Below are 20,915 nucleotides of genomic sequence, written 5' to 3'. Positions count from 1 at the left end.
CTTTGTATTTACAGTGTTTTTTTTGTAACCTCTTCTATTCTGCCTCTTCATATAACTATTATTGCATAATTAGAAACTTTGTATTACTTCTTGTATTTAAGATGTAGTTGGTTTTCTGTTTTTTATACCACTCCCCTCTGTAATGTCTGTTGACCCTGATAGTATAATAAATAAATAAATAAATAAATAAATAAATAAATAGAGCTTTAGACTTTTGGGCCGCCACCGGCAATATGCGCGCGCTAACAGGACCTTCGCCTTCCCGAGAACTAGCGTGGGCGGTACTGCTGCATGCATGCGCAGAATCCACGCTCTGCTTGCGTCTTCGCTTACGCAGCGCCGAGTGCCGCACACCTTTGCGTCCCTTATTCCTAAAACTGTAGCAGGCTAACTTCGCAATGTCGTGCGAAGCGCCATTACATAGTCGAGGCCCTTTGTAACACGTATGTCGCATCTGGCGCCCCCGGGGACTGTCGCCGCAACGACTGCATGCAAGGGGCGCACGCACCGCCACTAGTCGGACGCCATCACCCCGGCGCCTCTGTCGTTCGTCGAGCGCCCCGATTAGGGAGACCGTTAAGAGACGACGCGCTCTCCCGCTCCTCGCGCGCGTCCTCCCCTGCCTCGCGGTGAGTCTGGAGCCTCTCATGTTTTTCTTGGCCACCGCGCCGGCAGCAACGCGAACGTAGCGCCTTCCCCAGCAAGCTGGAAACAAAAGTTTCAATTTCGATGACTGCCTCTGGCGCGCGCGCCGCCGCCGCCGCGGCTCGTTGTAAACACAGCAACACGGCGCGGCGGCGCGCCGACGAGGCAAGCAAGCGCGCGCTCCGGTGAAATGAGGCGAGCGCGTGCCTCGTATTGTGTGTGCACGGTCGGATTGTTGGGGCGGCGTCCCGCGGGGGCCTCGCGTGCGGCAGCGACGGGCGGCTCCCGTGGTTGAAATCAAAATTCCGTAAGTCGCCCGGGGTCGGGCCCTTGTCTGCGCGCGCGCCTTTCACTCGGCCTCCTTCGTAAGCAGATCATGCTGTCTGGCAGAACGAAACAGGCCGAGCTACGCCGACGCACAGACGCGGCGGCGGCGGTGGTGCCGCGTATAAAGGGTTGATATACAGGCGCGCGCGCTCACAGATGAAATGGAAAGCTATAGGGGTCCCATGCATATGTTTTTCCCGCGAAGATTTCCCCAGTGGTTTAGGGAAATTGTGTTCTTTCATGGTGTCGCCCCTTTTATTTTTGTCTCGCGCGCTTTAGCTGTACGGCGGGCGCGAGCGAGGGCGGGGGGGCCGGCAGACAGCGCACGCCAAGCGGCAGAGATAATGTTTTCGTTGTGGTAACCCGGTGCTCTATGCAAATCAGAGATTCCAGGATGACGGCTTTTGCGCACTTTCTGTTCGACTCCCCCGGAAATAAGTTTTTCAGCCTCATAGGTGGAAAGCAGCCGCCGCGATCAATTGCGCAGCTCGGCACCCGCAGCGACAGCGAGCGATTCGTCTGCGCTGCGTCTCGCTGAGCCGCCGCTCGCGAGCGTTTGACGCTGCTGCTCTCTCTCTCTCCCTTCCTGCAGACCTGCTTCCTCAGTTGGTTTGCTGCTTTGAAGGTGAATACGCTGCCAGCCAGCTGAAGTGTTGAGTCAGACCTACGCAAGGGCTGATCGCGCGAATAACGATAGCTTTGATTAAAGTGCACGTTGCTAATTGTACTTCGCAGTGTCTCTCTTTCATGACTCATGAGGATTAAACGTCGCGTAAAAAAAACACATGCGCATCCGTGCACAGAGATGAATGTAAATGTGCAGAAGGCTAACATCTGCTAGAACAATCGTGAGTGGCCTTCTTAATGATATTTATTAATGTTGTCGCTTAAGCACTATTTAAATGCGTTATGTATTTTTAATTTATAACGTGATAATGTCATATAACCAAGGCTATTCATTAGCTTAAGAAGATTAATTTTTGCGTGGTATTTCGATTCGGGCATCCGCACTGAAATAATACGTTACTCCAATATCATATGCACATACATCCTCGACAATAAAATTAAGCCAACTAAATGGGAAACGCGCTCAAAACTCCAAGTGAGCAGTCGGACAGACGGGTTGCTATAGTCTGCCGATAAAGGCGCAGTAGAGAGAGAGAGAGAGAGAGAGATGAAGAGGAAAGACAGGGAGGTTAACCAGATATCAGCCTCCGGTTTGCTACCCTACACTGGGGATGGGAGGTAGGGCTTAGAAAGAGGACACAGAAAAGCGTAAAAAAAACAAAAACAAAAAAAACACGCACACACGGGGACACACACACACACAAAAGGCAAAGGCGCAGTAGAGGTTACATGCTTCGGTTCGGCTGCTGCGTCTTTTCATTATACAAGTATTTACGCATTTTCTGTGAGGCGGCGCACGTGGTCATCATTCTGTCTAATTTATTTGGGCCAAGTGAAAAAAACTAAGTAAAACGATGTGGCACACTTATGTATAACTATTTTGTTAGAGCATAATATTTGAATTTCACGTTGATGTAAATACTTCTTGGTGGGTGACGTTGGCTTGGAGATCGTTCCGAACGTGGCTAATTGAAATGAAACATTTTGTCAAATTATGCGAACGACTTAACACAGTGGGACACGTATCGTAGTTTGGACAACACGTAGAGTCCAGTTTAGGGAGTGCACATCGAGTAATATGAGTTCAGAAAACAACTAAGTATGGCCAACTTATTTTGCATACAATTTCATCCCTTCTGAAGAAGTTTAGTGAGAGCTACTGCACGTAAAGGCGCAAGAATGCACAGCAATTGATTTATTTTGTTTATTCACTTAGTCATTATACCTGAAAGGTCCCGAGAATCCGGCCATTAAATGAGCGATGGGCACCAAAAGTGGCAGGTCAGGTCATCTGGCCTGACAGCATAGATGGTGTTCAATGGTAGTCTTGAGACGAGGAATGACTGTGATGAGGACGATATTACAAGCAAGTTTACCCAATGTTTGGTGTGCGCGAAAAAAAAAACAAGAACAAAAAAAAAAAAAAAACCCCGAACATCGAAATCTAGTGGAATGGGCACGTTGTGGATACACGCATTGAAGCGCGTTAGGCGTGAGAAATGATGTGCTAGAATAAATATTTGATTACCTGCGTGGGGACAGTGAATGAAAGAATCTATAAAGTAAACAAACACAAGAAGTCTGGCGGCGAGGGGTGAGTGAGGGAAAAGATAAGCAAGTATTTAACTCCTGTTGTAAGAGTACAGGGAAAACACGAGAAAGGCGGAAGATGTAAATTCAAGACGATGAGAAAACGAGAACAAGGTGAAACCTTGCTCTCGTTTTGCTCATCGTGTTGTAGAAGTAGTCACAAGACTGAACCTGGCAGCTCGGTTCTATAGGTGGTGGATCACTAGTTATATAGTTAACATGACTAGAAACTGATTCATCGAAATCCTTACATGCTGATATTTTGCGCGGAACAACACGTGTTCTTAGTTTGAGCCCAGTCATTCTGAAGCTGTCTGCAGGCGCGGCTTAGTGTTATTCCAGAGAAAGATAGTCACTCTGTCACTACAAACCGGGCGTTCTCTAATATTTCTTTTTTGTTTACATATAAAGCCTGAGTGCATGTATTTTTCTTTCGGCGTTTTTTTTTTCACACTAATTGCTTTAAAAGATACAAAAGGCATTTTCCCGGCAACCACGAGTCACTGCAGAAAAGCTGCCTGCGTGACACAACTGGAGTACTCGTTTCTGACAGAAGTCGATCTGAGCTCGACTTGCGTCAGAAAGCTCATTTCTGTTCGGTTAAAGCGCGCGATGAAATACAGATAGCTTTTGTTATGCTTAGAGCCGCGAGTCACTTAAATTGAGAGGGAACACCGAATCTGTTTTCAAGCAGCTATCACTCGCGCCGTATGCATTCGAACTTGGCATATGCATATGCGACAAGTAGCTTTCCGGCTGAAATTTCATCTTATTGCGCACTTTTAAGTACAGCATAAATACGGAGCTGTTTCACGTCCTATAAACACAAATTTGAATGTTTTCTAGCAATCGTTCGCAGATGCACTTCACTGTATGCTCCTTTCCTGAGCCTGCTGCTGCTCGTTTCACTCCGCCCTTGATCATGCCTTTATCTACCAATGTTAATAAATCTGCAGCTCAGATTAAGCACTTGTATAAAGGGCGAGTAAGTTGGCTTCGATTACCCCAAATGCGCACATTTTTTGGCGCATCTGAGTCTTAAATGACAGTGCTATCTTAAATTAAATTATGGGGCTTTACGTGCCAAAGCCACTTTCTGATTATGAGGCACGCCGTAGTGGAGGACTCCGGAAATTTCGACCACCTGGGGTTCTTTAACGTGCACCTAAATCTAAACACACGGGTGTTTTCGCATTTCGCCCCCATCGAAATGCGGCTGCCGTGGCCGGGATTCGATCCCGCGACCTCGTGCTCAGCAGCCTAACACCAAAGCCACTGAGCAACCACGGCGGGTGACAGTGCTATCTTAATGGTATCGTAAAATGCCCATTTAGTGAACGCCCTTAGTGAACGGGCATTTGCGAAACTTTTTGAAAATGTAACACATTCGACCACGGTAAAGGTTGGCCTGTGGGATCGAATGGTGGCACAAAACAAGCATAGAAAAATGAATTGCCTTTGGCTTGGCTTCCAGTGGTCGCAGTGAGCCACATTAGCGAGCAAGGTCATGTCTTCGAGCACGTGTACGACCCTCCGTTAGGCAGCCGACTAGACAACGTGTGTTGCCGACGGGTGTCTTAACAAGGCACGATAGACGAGGTTGCTGGATAAAGCCAAGTAGTTCACGCGGGCACGAACGACGCAGCGTGAGTGCTTGCGCGCGTTTTCAAATGGCTTGTAAGCGACTTTGCAGGCCTGTTTCATTCGCAGAGTGCTCTATGCAAAGCGCTCTCAGGGGATATGCGGAGATGAACGCCTTGTTTTCCTTCCCACGTATCAGTGGCGCGACGTCGGCACGCTGTGGGCGAAATACCCTTATCGCGATCGCTGTAAGGTTGCACTGCGTGCAAGATACGCCGTGGTATGGTTTGCAAGGCGCGTGCACAAACACAGCTCAACGACAGCGCGGGCGGCGCGTCCTCCGACTGTACGTATCGGGAAATGGCGCTGTAGGCGCTGTATCTCGCCATAATACGCACCGTAAGGACCGGATAAGGCGAACGGAAGAACGATAGAAAAAGGGCCAGGGCAAAAAGAAGAAGCAAATGGCACAAGCAGAGAGAAGGGGCCTAAGAAGGGAGGTTAGGACGCCGGTGCGTACATTTTATATCGCGAGCGCATCGTCTACACGTATCCGCATTCGGGCAGCTCGCCCGGCGCGCGGGGACCTCTGCAATAACAGCGGTATCGTGCTCGAGGAATATTGAAATGGCACGCGGACTGTGCTTGTCTCCCGCCAAGGGGAACTTCGAAATGCATATATCAAGTGCACGTGTGCACTCGACGAGCTCTCCGCGGCACTTGGATGGCTCTTCCCCAATTCCTTTTCTGCTTTTTAGGCCCTCCCCTTTCGGTCTCTTTTCTTTTCTCTCCTCTTCTGCCCAAAATGCGGACGTCCGCCAGCGTTTGTTTGCCCCGCGGTTGTTCTGCTTCTCGCACCCCTCAACACCCGTGCGCGTGGCGTCCTTCTCCCGCGCCCAGACTGTTGCGCGAGCGTTGGACGAACGCAACGAAATGCGCACTGGCGCCAGCTCCCCCGACACACAGGATTCTTTTTATTAAAGCTGAAGAAGAGATGTGCTTCCCCCGCCCCCACTTCTCTTCCCTAAAGGGGTGCGCAAACATCTGGCATTAATATTTTACACTGGTGCATTTCATCTCGGCCTGTCCGAGCTGATTTGCCCAGTTCTCGCGCGCCTTTTCGTGCGCACGTAGGGGACGAAGGAAACTGAAAAAAAAAAAAGCTAGTAATAATACGGAGGAAAAAAGAAGTGTCCTCCCGGCGTTCGCAAATACCATTGTTATTCCTACTTGGTCGAGAAGACGTCTTCGCGAAATGTGCGTATACGTTTCCGAAAGACGAGTGATGCGCGAGTATTCCTGGCCTGAGAATCGCTATAGATGCTTGTTCTTTTGCTCTTTTGCTGTTGGTTATCGCCCACGATTCCATTTTCTTGCTTCCTTCAGGGCATTATCCTCGTTTTTATTCTTTCCGAAATTGTTGACGTGCAAAGAACGTGGCTGGCGGGAGCGATGTGGCGGTGTAGTGACATGGGCGACGGTTCTGCATTTCTTTTATCCATTTCATTCCTTTCTCTCTTGCCCTTTCTGTTGCGTTGCGGCAAGATCTGAGTACCGGTGCTGAGTGTGTCCTCTTTCCGTTGGTGGACGAGAAAACGTGGACTCTGGCGATGAACCTTTCTTGTGCGTAACAAAGAAAGAAAGAAAGAAAGAAAGGAAGAAAGGAAGGAAGAACAAAGAAAGACAGAAAGAAAATAATAATCAGAGATTACTGCGTTCTCAAGCGCACCCCCCGAAGATGTTTTCCGGTGTCTGTTGCGAAGCGTTTTCTCTAGAAGAGAGACAGAGAAAGAGACGGAGAGAGAGAGGAAGTATACGCATGAACAGAATGACAAAAGTGTATCTGGATGAGCCCGACAGAAATATTTTTTCATAATGTGCATCTCGTCTTGACAGATAATTCTGGAGATAAAATGCTCCGACAATAGCCAGAATTTGAAAGTTGCGAAACGTTTTCGATTAAAATACCACAGTACAGAGGCCGCATGTTGTAAGGATTCCTTTTCATTTTTCATTCTTTTTGCCCCTTCGTCATGGGCTTACACAAAGCCACGCTCCCGCTATCACCGGGATGGACAACTCGCTGGAACGAGTGATAAGAAATGAACGGAATCGGAGGAGAAGAATCCTTACAAAATGCGGCCACAGTATGCTTTACTTCGTTCGAGTGCAGAATGTGTCATTTTAGCCCAATGCATGATTAATGGGTCCAGTGCTCGTGCCACGAGAGGTCTGCGTATAGATTCCGCCCGCCGCACTGCTGCGTCTGATACGTTGTCAGAGTACTGGGCATACCGTTATAGGTGGGGAAAAATGCATGTCGAGTGCGACACGAATTTTTTTTTTTTTTTCGTATGCCGAGCTTTACTCATACACTTCAAGGACAGCCGAGGTAGTTGTATCTCTCTTTCCTGCACGAGATATACCTCTGGCTGTGCACGCCCTGCTGCAGCCACTTTAATTACAGCAGCTCTGGCCAGCCCCAGTTTTCAGGTTATTCCTCACAAGGCCTTCTTCGAATTGGGACGAAGTGGTCCCATGCAATAGTAGCCGCAGGTCACGCCCGGCGTTCCTCCGAGGCAATCGAGCGACGTGTTTCATTAGAGCGAGGCAAGCACATCCTGGCCAGCAACAAGCAAATGGCAACCCGTTGAATGATGATGGTTTTGTTGAACTTCCGTTTCGTCTTTGTCGCTCCCGGCGGACAGAAAAGAATGCCGTTGACATTCGTAACCATTAGCGGGAACATCTCGACGAACAGCTTCCATCGCGCGCTGCCGGCGGCGAAGGTCCGCCGTGTGTGCGCGCGCACGCACGTCGTACATGCGCGTTTGCTCGCATCCGGGTCCCGGGGTGTGTCTCGCGTCGGCTACCTTTTGAGCGGCCAGCGCTGCTGGGACGGAGCGGGAACGCGATTTCGTGACCCCAGAGCGACGTCGCTGACAATGCCAGAGGAAAAGATTTCTTGCGCCGCCTACCTTCCCCACGGCGGCGACAAGATATCGACGCTGTCACGACACCGTGGCCGCTCCCAGTCTCAGCGCTGCCGCTGCTTCTGCTGCCGCCGCTGCAACTCACGGGATGGGCTTTATTTGTCCTGAGAGACCTTTGTTCCGGAGTCGTCCTGATGGTACGCTCACATTGTAGCAGGACCGGAGTGGTCGGGACACTTTGCTGCGACGCATCAGGAGGCCAACAAAGCCGCTGTTGTCATTGGCCGGCGTAAACTCCGTGACCTTTCGACCGTCCTCTTTGTGCGCGTCGTCGGCGCATGTTTTCCTCGTGGGCGGGCTGCAAGACTCGCTCTGGCAGCAGCACTCCGACGACAGCGCGCTCGAGCGTGCAGACACGCTTGACCACGGTCCGGCGGGCCTTTGGCTCTCGCCTCTCAAGACAGACGCGTCACACAATCTGCGAAGAACATTCAGTTTTCCCCTGTGGACCAAGCCATGGTGCAGCACGTGGCTTCCCCACAGCTCGTTACGTCGCGAGTTCAAATTCCTAAATGATGGGTCGTCATCGTCGTATACACTGACTACGTACGAAATCGAGCATCGTCGCTAAGCTAACACGGGGGAACTCTGGTGCCAGGGCCTGAGTGGGCTTTCGGTTACACTAGCATGGCAATGACTGGCTCTTCACCAATTCGTCTACACTTCGTCCGTCCGGCTTCGAACGAACCTTGAACTTCATCTTACCTTCTTGAAGGCAATTTCTCATCGCGAATGCATGGTGTGGCAATTATTGGATTCGTTTACTCTCTCATTCATGATGCGATTTTTTTCAGAACATAAAATAATAGTTTGGAATATGCAACCCCCAGATGTGAAAAAAAAAACATTTTTTAGAATGCTGGCTTGGTATATCTCAGAAAAGCACGACTGCATTGTTAATACTTAACTATAACCTGACTGTTGTGACAGCCAAACAGTATAAGGTGCACAGAGGACGAACGCTAAACAAAATTTCGCCCTCTTTAATATGTAAACCATTAATGTGCTGTATTGCATCACAATCAAACTGCTGCAGCCGATATAAGGTGCGATAGTTTTCACACGGGTCAAATATTATTTGTGCCATGAATAGGCCCTGCACCGAGAATCAGGATTCCGTATTATTCCATGGTTTAGAGGGCCTTTCACGCGCTTGTCCGGTCATGTCGTGCTGAATGCGCCCTTTCTCGTTAGATCACCATAACTAAGCAACACATATGTAAGACGCTCGCAGCATAGCACCGCTTGGCAGGTGCTTGGTGGCACGCTAGTACGCAGGACGTGTCTGTACATCGCACATGTGCACAGTTCATTCTATATCTCTATGCCACCGCCATCTACACTTGCTCTGCCTCCTACTCGCTGTACATTATTCTTTCCCTATGTAGAGCAGTGGTCCAGAGATGAAGTTCCTAAGACCAACCTTAGTGTTTTTTTGTTACTAAAAGCTTTCTATATATTCCGGGGCATTTTTCTTCTGAGGCGCGTGCATTACTTGGTGGGCTAAGTTTCAAAAGAGAGTGCAGTGCTGGCATCCCTCGGGTGGTCGAAGCTTCCGCCGGGTATACAATCGTTTTGTGCCAGAAGATAGGCATCACAAAAGCACCCTCATCGACTGTGAGCACAGAAGATGGCACATTTTCTTGGAACATGTTGTGCTCGCACTTCTGGTGTTGTACTCACTCCTTTTATATTTTCTCGTCACCTCTCCCCACCCTTTCCCACATCCACACCCACACACACCCCAGTGCAAACCGGATATTGCCATCAGGTTAACCTCACTGCTTTTCCTTTTATTCCTCTCTCTCTCTCTCTCTCTCTCTCTCTCTCTCTCTATGCAGTACTATATACGGACGATGATCTGGATCATTTTTTAGCGCACTAAGCACCATAATAAACGCGAGGGGTAGTAAATATATGTGGTGCCTATACTCAGTGGGTCATGCCCGCATTGACTCTGTGTTGAGATTACAACTAGGGTGCTTGGATGTAAGCGCCACCTGCAACCGTTCGAAGCGTTGCATCGAGGCACCCTCATTGCACGGATTCCATTGCCTGTTCTGCTCTGTGCGTGGGCGCGCGCTTGTGTGTGTGTGTGTGTGTGTGTGTGCGTGTGTCTCTCTGTGTGTGTGTGCGTGTGTGTGTGTGCGCGCGCGCGCGTGTGCGTGTGTGTGTGTGTTTACTGCTACACGTAGTGTCAGTAGTTGCCTAGTTGCTGCTTTCAGTGGCAGACAAACTGAGGCACACACAGTTCTCTTCTTTTGATGTTTGTGATACAAACGGAGTATAGCGAGGACGAACAATGCCCCGCGAAAGCCGTGATTCTAAACTTGGCGTCGTTGACATCTCGTTGTCTTCGAGCAAAGCGAGAGAGAGAGAGGACAGAAAGGAGGAAGAAAAAACTGGCTCACTGGTGCGAATTCAACGTGGAAAAGCTAGTAAGGGCGGTGATGTTTAGCGACTGCGCCTTCCAAAGACGACTAAGAGCCTAAAATTGTCTCACGGCTGCTTAATTTGCGCGGACATCCGAGGTCGTATCTACACTCCAAACTTAGGCGCGACTGTTTATTTTTCTTGCGGCCACGTCGCGAGTGGAGAAACAGGCGGCAGCTCGGGAACTCGGGACACGAACCGTGAAACCCGACCAGCTGCAACAAAAGCGCCGCTGCTTCGTTCAGTGCCTCTATTTAAAGCGGCGCTGTTGCGCACGCAGATGGCAGCCGCGTTTCCAGATCAGTTTATGCGTGATGATTCCTCCAAAGCCCCTTAATCCCGAGAGTCTTGAGTTATGTCGCGTGGCTCGCTGTGAATCGTCACCATCTCTGAGCCAGGCGATCGGTCTTCTTTTTCTTTCTTTCGCTCTCTTTCGTTTTTTTTTTTTTTTTTTTTTGCAACGGGAGTAAATGTGCGCACCGAGACTGGCAGCTATAATGATGGGGCAAAATAAAAGAAAAAGAGAAGAAGAAAAGGCGCACTGCACCGAGGTTGAAAACGGGGAGCAGGCTTCGAGCTGCAAATTTCGTTTCGCAGGCATGTTTGTTCCGGCCGCGGCGTGGCCTGGCCTGCCCAGAGTGTTGGTCTTTTTGCCGGCGTACTTTGTCAGCGTTTCCTCTTCAAGGCGCTGGAAATATGAGCGACTAGACTCGAGGAGCGCGTGCATTCTGTCTAAATAAATACAGAAATCCCTCTTATTTATAATAAGGGGGATGGCGAACGAGATCCTCTTCCCGGGCCGGAAGTCTCGGCTACCCCTGTTTGACGTTCTCAACTATTCTGAAGGCGTACGTCTATTTGTTTGGGCTCGGACCAGTGCTGTTACATTTCTCGCTGGTGTCACGTCCTCTCGCTCGCTCGTCCTTTCCGGACCTCGTCTATATATCGCGAGCTTTTCTCGGACGACTGTTGCGGTGATAGTGATCAAAATTAAAAAAAAAAGAACGACCAAGATCCGACAAAAACAAGCTGTAGGCGTGAATCACTAGCGGGGCTACTCGTGCTTCTCAGCTCCTTGTATGTGGTCCAGACCACTGGGTCTCGCTTTCGGACTACGGTGGGTCACTGTGTGTCTCAGTTCTACTTTTCACGTGGACTCGGCAGCTTAAATAATTATTCCCTTCCACAGTGCATCATACATATGCGCAGCGGTGACCCTCTCGAGAATTTTAAACATAGAATACGTGCCCACCATCTGCAAACTCAAAGTACCGGCATGGATAATATGACCTGGCTTATTGTTTTATCCTTCGCGGAAACTTTTCATTGTGCGTCTGCATGACTATTTTTCCTCCTCCTTCTTCTTGGTTTGTTTCTTCTGCCAGTATGTATTGATTGTACAGCGCGCGGAAGTGTGACGTTTTCTTAACGGGATCGTGTCGCAACGTTCGGCAAAATGATTACCTGCTATGTGCCGACGCGGCGCGGCTTGATCGGGAGGGAGTCATATATGTATGCGCGAATTCAGGCCGAGCCCGCGCATTAGCCGCTTTCGATCAGCTCCCGAAACGGGACGCCAATGCGCACACCAATGGCCACACGGCCGGCACAGCCCGCGCGCGCCATGAAGCGAACCTGGAGAACAAAAGAAAAATCTGGACACCGGAGATGGCGAGCACTGCCCAAGAATTTAAGCCCGCGCGCGAGCATTTATTATGAAACGGCTCCGCGCGCGGGTTTTCGCGCCTTCGCGTACTGCAGCTCTCCAGCCGGCGGCGGGCAGCGGCAGAGTAATATAGAATCGCATCAATCACTCTTCTTAAATGCATTAATAATCATTCAGACTCGCCGCTGTTGAGGTATCCTTCATACTAACACCTCTCGCCTAACTCGTTTACCGTCGCCGGGCATGATTTATTAGAACGACGCGGAAATCGCGGGCCCACGGCGAGGAAACACGAGGCACGCCAGTCGGCCCCCGAGAGCGCGCGCGGCGGGCTGAAACAAAATCTTGTTTCACAGATATGGCCGCGCTTGATTCGAAGCCGTCCTCCGGGTTCTTTTCTCTGCGTATGTATGTGTCTGCTTAGATTCTCGTCACGTCTTTATTGGAAGCTGTCGTGCGAACAGCTGGGCGTACACTCGGTGTTGTATGTATTGCTTCGGTGCTTAATAAACCTCCCCGTGCGTGATGTTCGCCCCGAGCGCCACACGCTGCGACGAACGAAGAAAAATAAGAGAGGCCGCACTAAGTCGTCAAGCGGGAAGAAACACATCTATGCATTTGTTTCTGATGCCTCCATCGATCTTGTTAGTTCTTAAGCATGCTTGTTTTTTTCCTACCACTGAAATTTTATTCCTTGTGCTCACAAATCTATCGATACATTGCTTCTACGATCGTGATTTCGTTGATGTCTTTAAACGAAGCACCCACATGCAAAGAAAGGACAGTGATTTGATAGTGATCAATTGCCTGCACATTATTATTATTATTATTATTATTATTATTATTATTATTATTATTATTATTATTATTATTATTATTATTATTATTATTATTATTATTATTATTATTATTATTATTATTATTGGTTTAAATGTACGCGGGCGCTAGCACTCAGGCCTTAGAGTTGTTCCCGGGCACGGTAACTAAATGGTTGCTTGATAAAGGATTGATTATTATAACTGTGCTTTCTGACGACATCATTTTCAAAGCCATACTCGTAGGCCTGTGTCATCTCGAGTCGGAGAAAAGGTGCTCGCAAGGGCACGGCACGTGACGCTTCAGAAGTACGCACCGTCAAGCTACTGGCATAACTATTCTTATATTTTATTTTCTTTCTTTCTTTCTTTTCCTTTTCTTTTCTTTTCTCTAGTATTTCTTTTTTATTGTCTTGTCTCAGGATACCGTTCGCTTATTCCACCAAGCAGTTCCTTAGCTCTCCACAACGAGGCAACGAATGTCGGTGCACGACCTCAGCCACTGCACGATGGGCGCAATGCGTGTGCCCCACTCTCTGGCTGTGAAGTGCGGGATTGAAGTGGTGAGTTTTAAGCTGCGCTGAATTATAGAAAACGCTTTTCTGAAACGATTAAAGAACAGCCGCATGCGGCTGACCTGCAGACCGAGTTCACCATTTCTTCTGCATTTCAGGCCAACACTTCTTCGAAAGCTGACTCGCTCCGTCGCACTGCCAGTGGCACGCTTCTTCTATTATTTGGGATTAACGCTTTCGTTTCTCCAACCAAATTTGGAGAGCAATTACCTTCCCCACATTAATGGTCGACAAGCTAGCACACTATCCAATCTCCCGACGTCAAGTTTACGTAACCGCCGACGCAAGCCCGGGCGGTGACTCGCAAGGTTGTTTCAATAGTCCAATAAAACGCTCTCCTCTTTTATAGGAGGTGACTTCTCTTTGGTCTCAAGGTTTTTTTATGTAATTGGCTGACGGGAGGCGACAAGTGCGCTGAAGAGGAGAGAGGTTCGGTGTGGCCGAGGTAGTGCAGTGAAATCAGGTAACTGGGTGAGGAGAGTGGGGCCGGCGTCTGCGACTGGTACACTCCCTTTGTTTATAGCTTCCCGTGGCGCATCGACAATTGCGGCGGTGTGCAAAGGGGCGCTAAATGCCGCCAAAACGAATGCTAAGTGAAGTAGATTTGTCAGCGCGATGTCGATATATATATATATATATATATATATATATATATATATATATATTTACAGGTGGAACCAGGCGTGGCCCGAAAATATTGTCATCTATCGTGGAAGGCTAATGATGACAAATACCAAGAAACGGAAATACACGTATTTCCTTTTCTCGGTCCAATTATTCATAATCAGTGTGTGCACGTTATCTTCAAATTGGTAGTTTTCGCGGTTTTCGTGACGTCTCTTGGCAGACAGGAGAAGTGGGCGTGGCCCTGAAAATCATGGAGGGCTAACGAAGGAAATGGAATAAAGACAGATTGGAATAACTTTACGCTATAGTTATTCCCAGCAATCCAAATCCAACAGGAGAGCAGTCTGTGTGCCGGTCGAGCTCTGAGTCCTTACTCCTGCTTGATTTCTCTCTCTACCTTTTCATTCCGCTCTTTTCATTCATCTGCTGGACGCCCCGTGACTGTTATCTGTTGTGTGTCTTGTTCAACGGTTTCGTTCTATTAGGTCAGCTTGCTTTCGGCCACAAACTGCATTCGGCTTGTTTTGCTTAGAGGTCAGTCCCTCTCTATTCGAGGAGCACTAAATAGTCTGTAATTTCATCTGCGTGCAAGTTATACTCAGCTGTATGGACCAAATTCATATCAGTTGAACATAAACACGAAACCGAGTACTGGTGATGGTGGTTGAACGCCTTTATTTCAAAGATTGAAATATCGTTCTCCAGGTCTAGGTTAGCCTCTACCTCCTATCTTAAAAATCTAGGCCGGACACCATGACATAGAAAGGTGAGATAATACAGGGTCTTCAGCCAGCACCCTGAAGTCGTGGAGGGGGAATATGCCTGCTATCTTGTATGGCGTTGCATCTCCAAATTAGAAGCGCCGCGACGACAGCTTCCCGTGTAATATTGCATATTGAGCAGGGGAACCTTTCTTTCTTTCCTTCTTTCCTTCCTTCTTTCTTTCTTTCTTTCTTTCTTACACCTCGAATGCCCCTGTGTTCGGTATCACAGGTAGGCTTTTCACAAACAGTGCACGATTTCTTCAATGCATTTCTTCAAATGGTCGGGTGCTGCACAGCATCGGTGGGCAGATCGTTCCAGTCGCTCACTGTTTGGACAAAGAACAACTTTGCTCACGCAGCTGTGCGGGTAGGTGAAGGATAAACGACTTCGGAATGGCTTATGCGTTGCGACAACTAAAGAGGCAGGTAATGACGGAGCATACAAGAAGGGAATGGAAATTTTATTAAAAAAACATAGTCCCGATATCTTTCCATCCGCTCCGAGAAAAAGATTACCGTTCACTTTAACACTTGAGAAACAGGCATAACAAGGTTAATTTGAACATATGAACCTAAGTTCAGATTTTGAATAAATTTGAGAGTTTTCATCAAAGTATTATAATCAGGGTCTCACACTGTAGAGACATACTCTAATTTCTGGCCAAACGTTTGATAGGTTAGTAATTTCATGGTTGGAGGGGCCGGCTGCAAGTTACGCCTTATGTAATTCCGAAAACGGTCATCTTCATTGGCAACTCTCGAAGTGGAGTTCAGGTCGCTGTAGTTAACGCTTCGCGATGTGCGGTGTGAGTGCGACCCCAAGTTGAAGGGACTGCCTCATCCCTTGCTTCTCTCTGTTCATGTGAAGTGGAATGGTAACGGAGTGCGATGGTTTTGGTGCGAGTGCTTCTCGTGGTTCTCCCTCCAGTGCTGCTGGAAGCAATATGGTTTATGATCGACCTTGTCATCGCTGCAATCTTGGTATTGCGCCGATGTCTCACCTCTTGGCCGCACAGTGACAAGTTCGTGAGCCTTGCCACTGTATACAACGGATCTCTACGTTGACCGGCTCAGACTCTATAATGACGTATGCATCCTGCCGTAAGCGACTCCTTCAGCGAGACTGCGTATGCGTCCGGCTGAGCATAACCTTGAGTTCGCGCAGTAGCTTTGTGGTGCCGGTGTGTTGTTGATGCATATACATCCAGGCGCCCTCGTTAGTCTGGATTCTCTTAGTGCGTCAATCGCTTCTAGGATTGCGTGAAGTTCTCCTATTGCTTTGTTGCCGTCTGGTCGCTGAGGACTTGTGCGCGCTCCATGTGTCTCTTCGCCGGAGTGGCACCAGGCTGTGACGACGGTGTCCGCTGTGTATAGCGTCTCTGAGGACGGCGTGGCGAGCATATTGAGCTGCTTCTTGCAATCTAATAGCCCGTTGATACAATTCAATCTGCGGCGGGCGGCGCTGTGCATATTTGTTGGTTACTATATTGCGGTACGACCACGGTGGGGGTTCCCACCATTAAGCACGCACCTCCCGGTGTCGGTTATGCTCCACGCATGCTGCCTCTGTCGGCTGCTGTGAATGGAGTATTTGCCACCTGTGGTGTCTTTCGCAGGTGTACTGCTCAACTAGCTCCTGAAGATTCGTAATATAGATCGGTCCCTGGAAAATCGGCATAGATGTGATTTTTTCCTATGCGGCTTTCCCACTGAGAAGTGCATTCAGCGTGCATTACACGCTGTTTAAGAATTATAGAAAGTCGGATTTATCATCGTGTTTCAGTGGGTACCTTCGCATAACGGCGTATAGCAGGCAGTGAGGCTGCTGACAGACTGGCGCGCAAAGTGCTGCAGTTCAAACCAACGAAGAAGGTTCCCCAGGACGCAGAAATGGACATGAAGAACGCCATCTTAGGAGGAAGCTTTAGCTCAGGCCCAAAACCAACGCGGCCTATTCAGATACATGTAAAGCGCAGAAACGCTTTTACGAGATAACCCCTGGACCGATTTTAATGAAATTTGTTGCATTTGAGAGAAAAAGGTAAATTCTGGTGACTATAGGCAGCGGAATTTCGATTTAGGGCTTGAATTCTGTTTAAAAAATTGTCAAAAATTCGAAAGTTCGAAAAGATAGAAGCATGAAGTTTACAAATTAATAGCTCTGCATCAAAAACAGATATTGCGGTTCTGCAAACGGCATCCATTAGAATTCGTTACGTTGTGTACTAGGGTTTTGCAAAGGCTGTATTTCCATTTTATGATTTTTTTTCGATTCATGTGTAACAAGAATTTCGTCCGCTTTAGATGTACTATTATATGTAATTCACATAATTGTGATATTATTTTTCATTGGTGAGTTACAGAGTTGTAAACTTGATAGTTTCGTTTTCTGAAAATTTGCAGTTTTTGCCAATTTTTAATAAAATATTTACGACCTAAATCGGAAATTCGAAACGAAGAGACACTATATGTTAGGATTTTTCTTTTAAATGCAACAAATCTCGTCAAATTTGGTACAGTGATTGACGAGAAAAATAAATTCTCCTTTTACATGTATTCAGGTAGGAGCACCCGAGCTAAAGCTTCCCCTTAAGCCACTTACGTTCGTTGTGGTCTCCACTCCATCAACGTTGTGTGATGAAGGGCTTACTTGAACTGATGCCGCTCTCCTATATCGTATCCGTACAGGGTCACTGCCAAGTCCGCGTTAACGGTGCAAGACAGGACTTGGCCGATCATCATCGTGTGTGCATTGTCAAGCTCTTGGTGACATTGAACATTACGTACTAAAGTGTGCTGAATTTGAAGCAGAACGTAATTATTAATAGTTGAACTCAAGCGCAAGACGGCGCCACACTCAAATGCAAGTGATATTTTGCTCCCGCGAGGACATTGGATATTTAGGAGAGTGGTGCTTCGGCTCCTCCTAAGTTACTCCGTGGTATAACGCTGGGAATTGAATGGTGAGCCTTCCTGGTCGTAGTGGTTCGGAAAACGCGCAACGTATTGGGCTCTAAGTCTTGTTTTTTGGAACCTGGTGTTGCTCGTTGTACTGCGAAGTGTTTCAGACCCTATCGCGGTTGATAGGTGGCGTTCAGGCGGAGCAATTGCCGGCAGCTTTTGCAAGGCTAGGTCGATCTGCAGCAAGCAACACCCCTCTTCTTCCTCCTCCTCCTCCTCCTTGGGAGGCGGGTCACCGCTTTCAAGGCTTCTCTGTAGTACTTTCAGGTTGTCTTGCGTGAACTTGCGTTAACCTTAGGTGTTGTAATGGATAGGTTAACTGCAACGACCTCGCTGACGAAGCTGCTAGGAAAGCACACGAAGGAGCAACCCTTGTTTCTGTACCTTTATCGCGGACCGACGCAGCCCAACACCTAAGCAAGGTAGCACACCGTATGGCATTAGAGAAGTGGCACACACCTGAATTCACCCAAGAACGATTGCATTCCCTCGACCCCTCTATGCAACTGCGGCTGTTACCAGGGCTTCTGCGAAATGAAGAAACAATGCTGTGCCGCTTACGCTTGGGCGTCGCATTCACCAATGCATATACGGTTTTGATTGGAATGACTGATAGCGCCAACTGTAATGCCTGCGGTGCCGAGGAAACTATAGAACATCTACTGTGCTACTGCCCATCTTTTCAAAACGAAAGACATGACCTCTGCACAGCTCTCAATCAGCTAGATAGAACACCGTTCACCTTGAAGAAGATCTTGGGACCATGGCCTCGCATATCGCAGCTACAAAAGGCCACAAAAGCTCTGCTGCGATATTTGAAGGCTACTGGTTTGAGTCAGCGCTTGTGATCCGAACTGAGTGACCGAACGATATACCCAGAAGACTTTCTCTTCTTCTTTTAATCTTTCCGTCCCCTTTTCCCTTTCCCCAGTGTAGGGTAGCCAACCGGGCTCAGTCCTGGTTAACCTCCCTACCTTTCCTTTATCATTTGCTCTCTCTCTCTCTCAGGAGTTAGCTATAGCTACTTATTTTCCTGCCACCTCAAGTCCGAGCAGAAATGCTAATTTCGGGACGTCGACGGCTTCTATACCCTTGCTCTTTAGACTCAAAGGCTTGCACCAGTGTCTTGTGAATGCACGACGCCTAATACATAATACTACTACTACTACTAATAATAATAATAATACATGTGTTGGATGCATTCCATAAGTTGCTGCTCTCTAAGCGTTTCTAAGGCGATCCGTATGTATACGTTGTTTTCTCGCGGAACACTTCAAGACCGCTCTTGTTAACGTAAATGCCGATTATGTCTATGGTTTGTTGCAGGCAACATTGCTGCTTTATACCACTCGTAAAGGTGCTCTCATATCATCTGTGTATACGGTGAGTGCTATCTTCAATGTCTTATCAACTTCCCGTTCGAGAGGGATGAGCCAATGTAGAATGTTCTATGGAGAGTTCAAGGACCACTCATGCGACGCCTCTATTGTTCGTACGTTCTTTGCTCTCAATCTATTTTGTCTTTGCCGTAAAATTACGAACAGCAAAAGAAAATCACAAATCAATAAATTGCCCATATCCCGACCGCTAAATGCTAACCAGGGGAATCATCAACATTGCTCAAGTTAAAGCCGTGCATGGCGTGAATAGCGCGCAAGGCACCGAAGTGCGGGTAGATATATGTGTGAGGTTAGTCGAAAGAGCTTGTGCAAACACGAGCGCTGTTTATCTCTTTCCGCTATCCGCACACCTACCTTCCTACACTTCGATGGTTTGCGCTGTATACACGCCGTGAACTTAGACGAACCCTCCCAAATCACTATCCCAATAAACCCGTACGTATCTATGCTTCTTCGAAATTTAATAATACTACCAATAATGCGACCTTTACTGAAAGGTGGCATTATTAAAATAAAATTTTAAGCCGTATACTAAGTAACACGAGTCAATTTGGACCGGAGAAACAACATGGAAGAAAAGAACAGCCCGTGAATGAAGGCATTTCTACGCAGGAGGCATTTATATATATATTTGCATAAATACACCTACATATGCAAAGCCTAACGAGGAGCTATACGCAGCACGCAGACGCGGCGCTAAATTCCTCCCCCCTCCCCCAATCCCTCCACCACATCTCCTCGTACTCTCCCTCTCTCTGTTTCTTTTCCCGCTTTCTTTCGCTTTCTTTCTCTCCTTTTTTTTCGTTTGTCTGCCGGCTTCCCTCTGCGCACTCGGTGCGGGCAGGAGCCCAGTAATGCGCGCACGGTGGCGGAGCACAGCGGAAGCGAGGAGAAAACACCGACACCCTGGGAATCCGTGATGAATATGTGGTGGGAAAAATTTCATTAATGTCTCTCCTCCACGGCCGCCTTTTGTTGTAGTGGCACGCGAAAGCTGGGGCGCACGGGCGCGCGCGCCTCGATGACGAATGGCCTCAAAATGGGAGCCGCCGCCGCCAAGTCCTCGCCAAGTTTATTCAGCGCCGGTCGGGAGCAGCGCGCGAAGTGTTTGGAGCGCTTTCACTATATATACTAATCCCAGTGCAGCGCTGGCGGAGACGAAAGGGTTTCCCCCAGACAAATGTCGTGCACTCTTTTGTGGTTCTGCGCGTACGCTACAGCGCCCCGCGGAGCCGTGTAGCTGGCAAGTATTTATATGCGTTAAACGTGTCTGCCGAGAATAGAGTAAATGGAGCCGCAGGAAAGGGAAAATGGACTGGGTGGGTGGGGTTGCCACCACGAATTTTTTTCGGCACAGGAGAAAACATACCCACAGCAAAGCAATGGCGAAAAGGAAATTTGTCTTCGTCATGGTGATTAGTCGAGAGTAATTCGTTTGAGTTAAAAGTACCAGAACCGTGGCATGGCTGATGAGCTCCACGCAGCGGGTGACAAGTATTCGGAACGTGACGTAAGCTGGGTTTCTTGGCAAGTCTGAACAGGCATTAGTACGCGAGGATTCTTCCAGATGTCGCTCGCCGCAATCAAAGCCGCATTCAACTCCATAATGAAAGGCAGAGCTCTATGGGGATACAATAGGTACGAAGTGCTCCGGGGTATTTAGAAAGGTATGGTGGTTACAGGACTTGCATTTGTAAATGTGATTGTTTGCTTGAAGTCAAAGGTACAATCAGGACTCGATGGCAATCAAAGGGCAGTGGGAAGGCTACAAATGAATCTGTATAGGGTGATATGGCTGGACAAGTTTTGAACTGAGAGAAGCTGGGAGTAAAATTGAATTCGAAGAGCGACAGAAAAATATGAAAAAAAAAGAAAACAGGTTGCGAGAGTGTTCAGGTATTTTTAAGTGAA

General features: G+C 48.1%; 1 protein-coding gene and 1 long non-coding RNA gene across 5 annotated transcripts in view; both read left to right on the top strand.

Annotated features, from left to right (window-relative positions):
* Positions 1–232: 232 nt before the first annotated feature.
* The window catches only part of LOC129380547 (uncharacterized), a 210,454-nt gene continuing 189,771 nt past the window's right edge, over positions 233–20,915 (top strand). For 3 of the 4 annotated variants that reach the window (XR_008608669.2, XR_008608668.2, XR_008608670.2), the window contains exons 1-2: positions 836–952; positions 18,931–18,987. Coding sequence is in view for 1 of the 4 variants with exons in the window: in XM_055061839.1 (XP_054917814.1) it covers positions 490–629; positions 18,931–18,987 (197 nt within the window). In the remaining 3 variants the exon portion in view is untranslated. Of the gene's footprint in view, positions 630–835; positions 953–18,930; positions 18,988–20,915 lie in introns of those variants that run through there. The other variant, XM_055061839.1, reaches the window with a different exon arrangement.
* LOC129380548 (uncharacterized) lies at positions 12,630–13,614 on the top strand. Its single transcript, XR_008608672.1, has 2 exons — positions 12,630–13,240; positions 13,351–13,614. It is a non-coding gene; the product is annotated as an uncharacterized lncRNA (long non-coding RNA).

The sequence above is a fragment of the Dermacentor andersoni genome, chromosome 1 (assembly GCF_023375885.2).
Source record: "Dermacentor andersoni chromosome 1, qqDerAnde1_hic_scaffold, whole genome shotgun sequence".
NCBI classification, from domain to species: domain Eukaryota; kingdom Metazoa; phylum Arthropoda; class Arachnida; order Ixodida; family Ixodidae; genus Dermacentor; species Dermacentor andersoni.
This window is presented reverse-complemented; position numbering and strand designations above follow the sequence as displayed.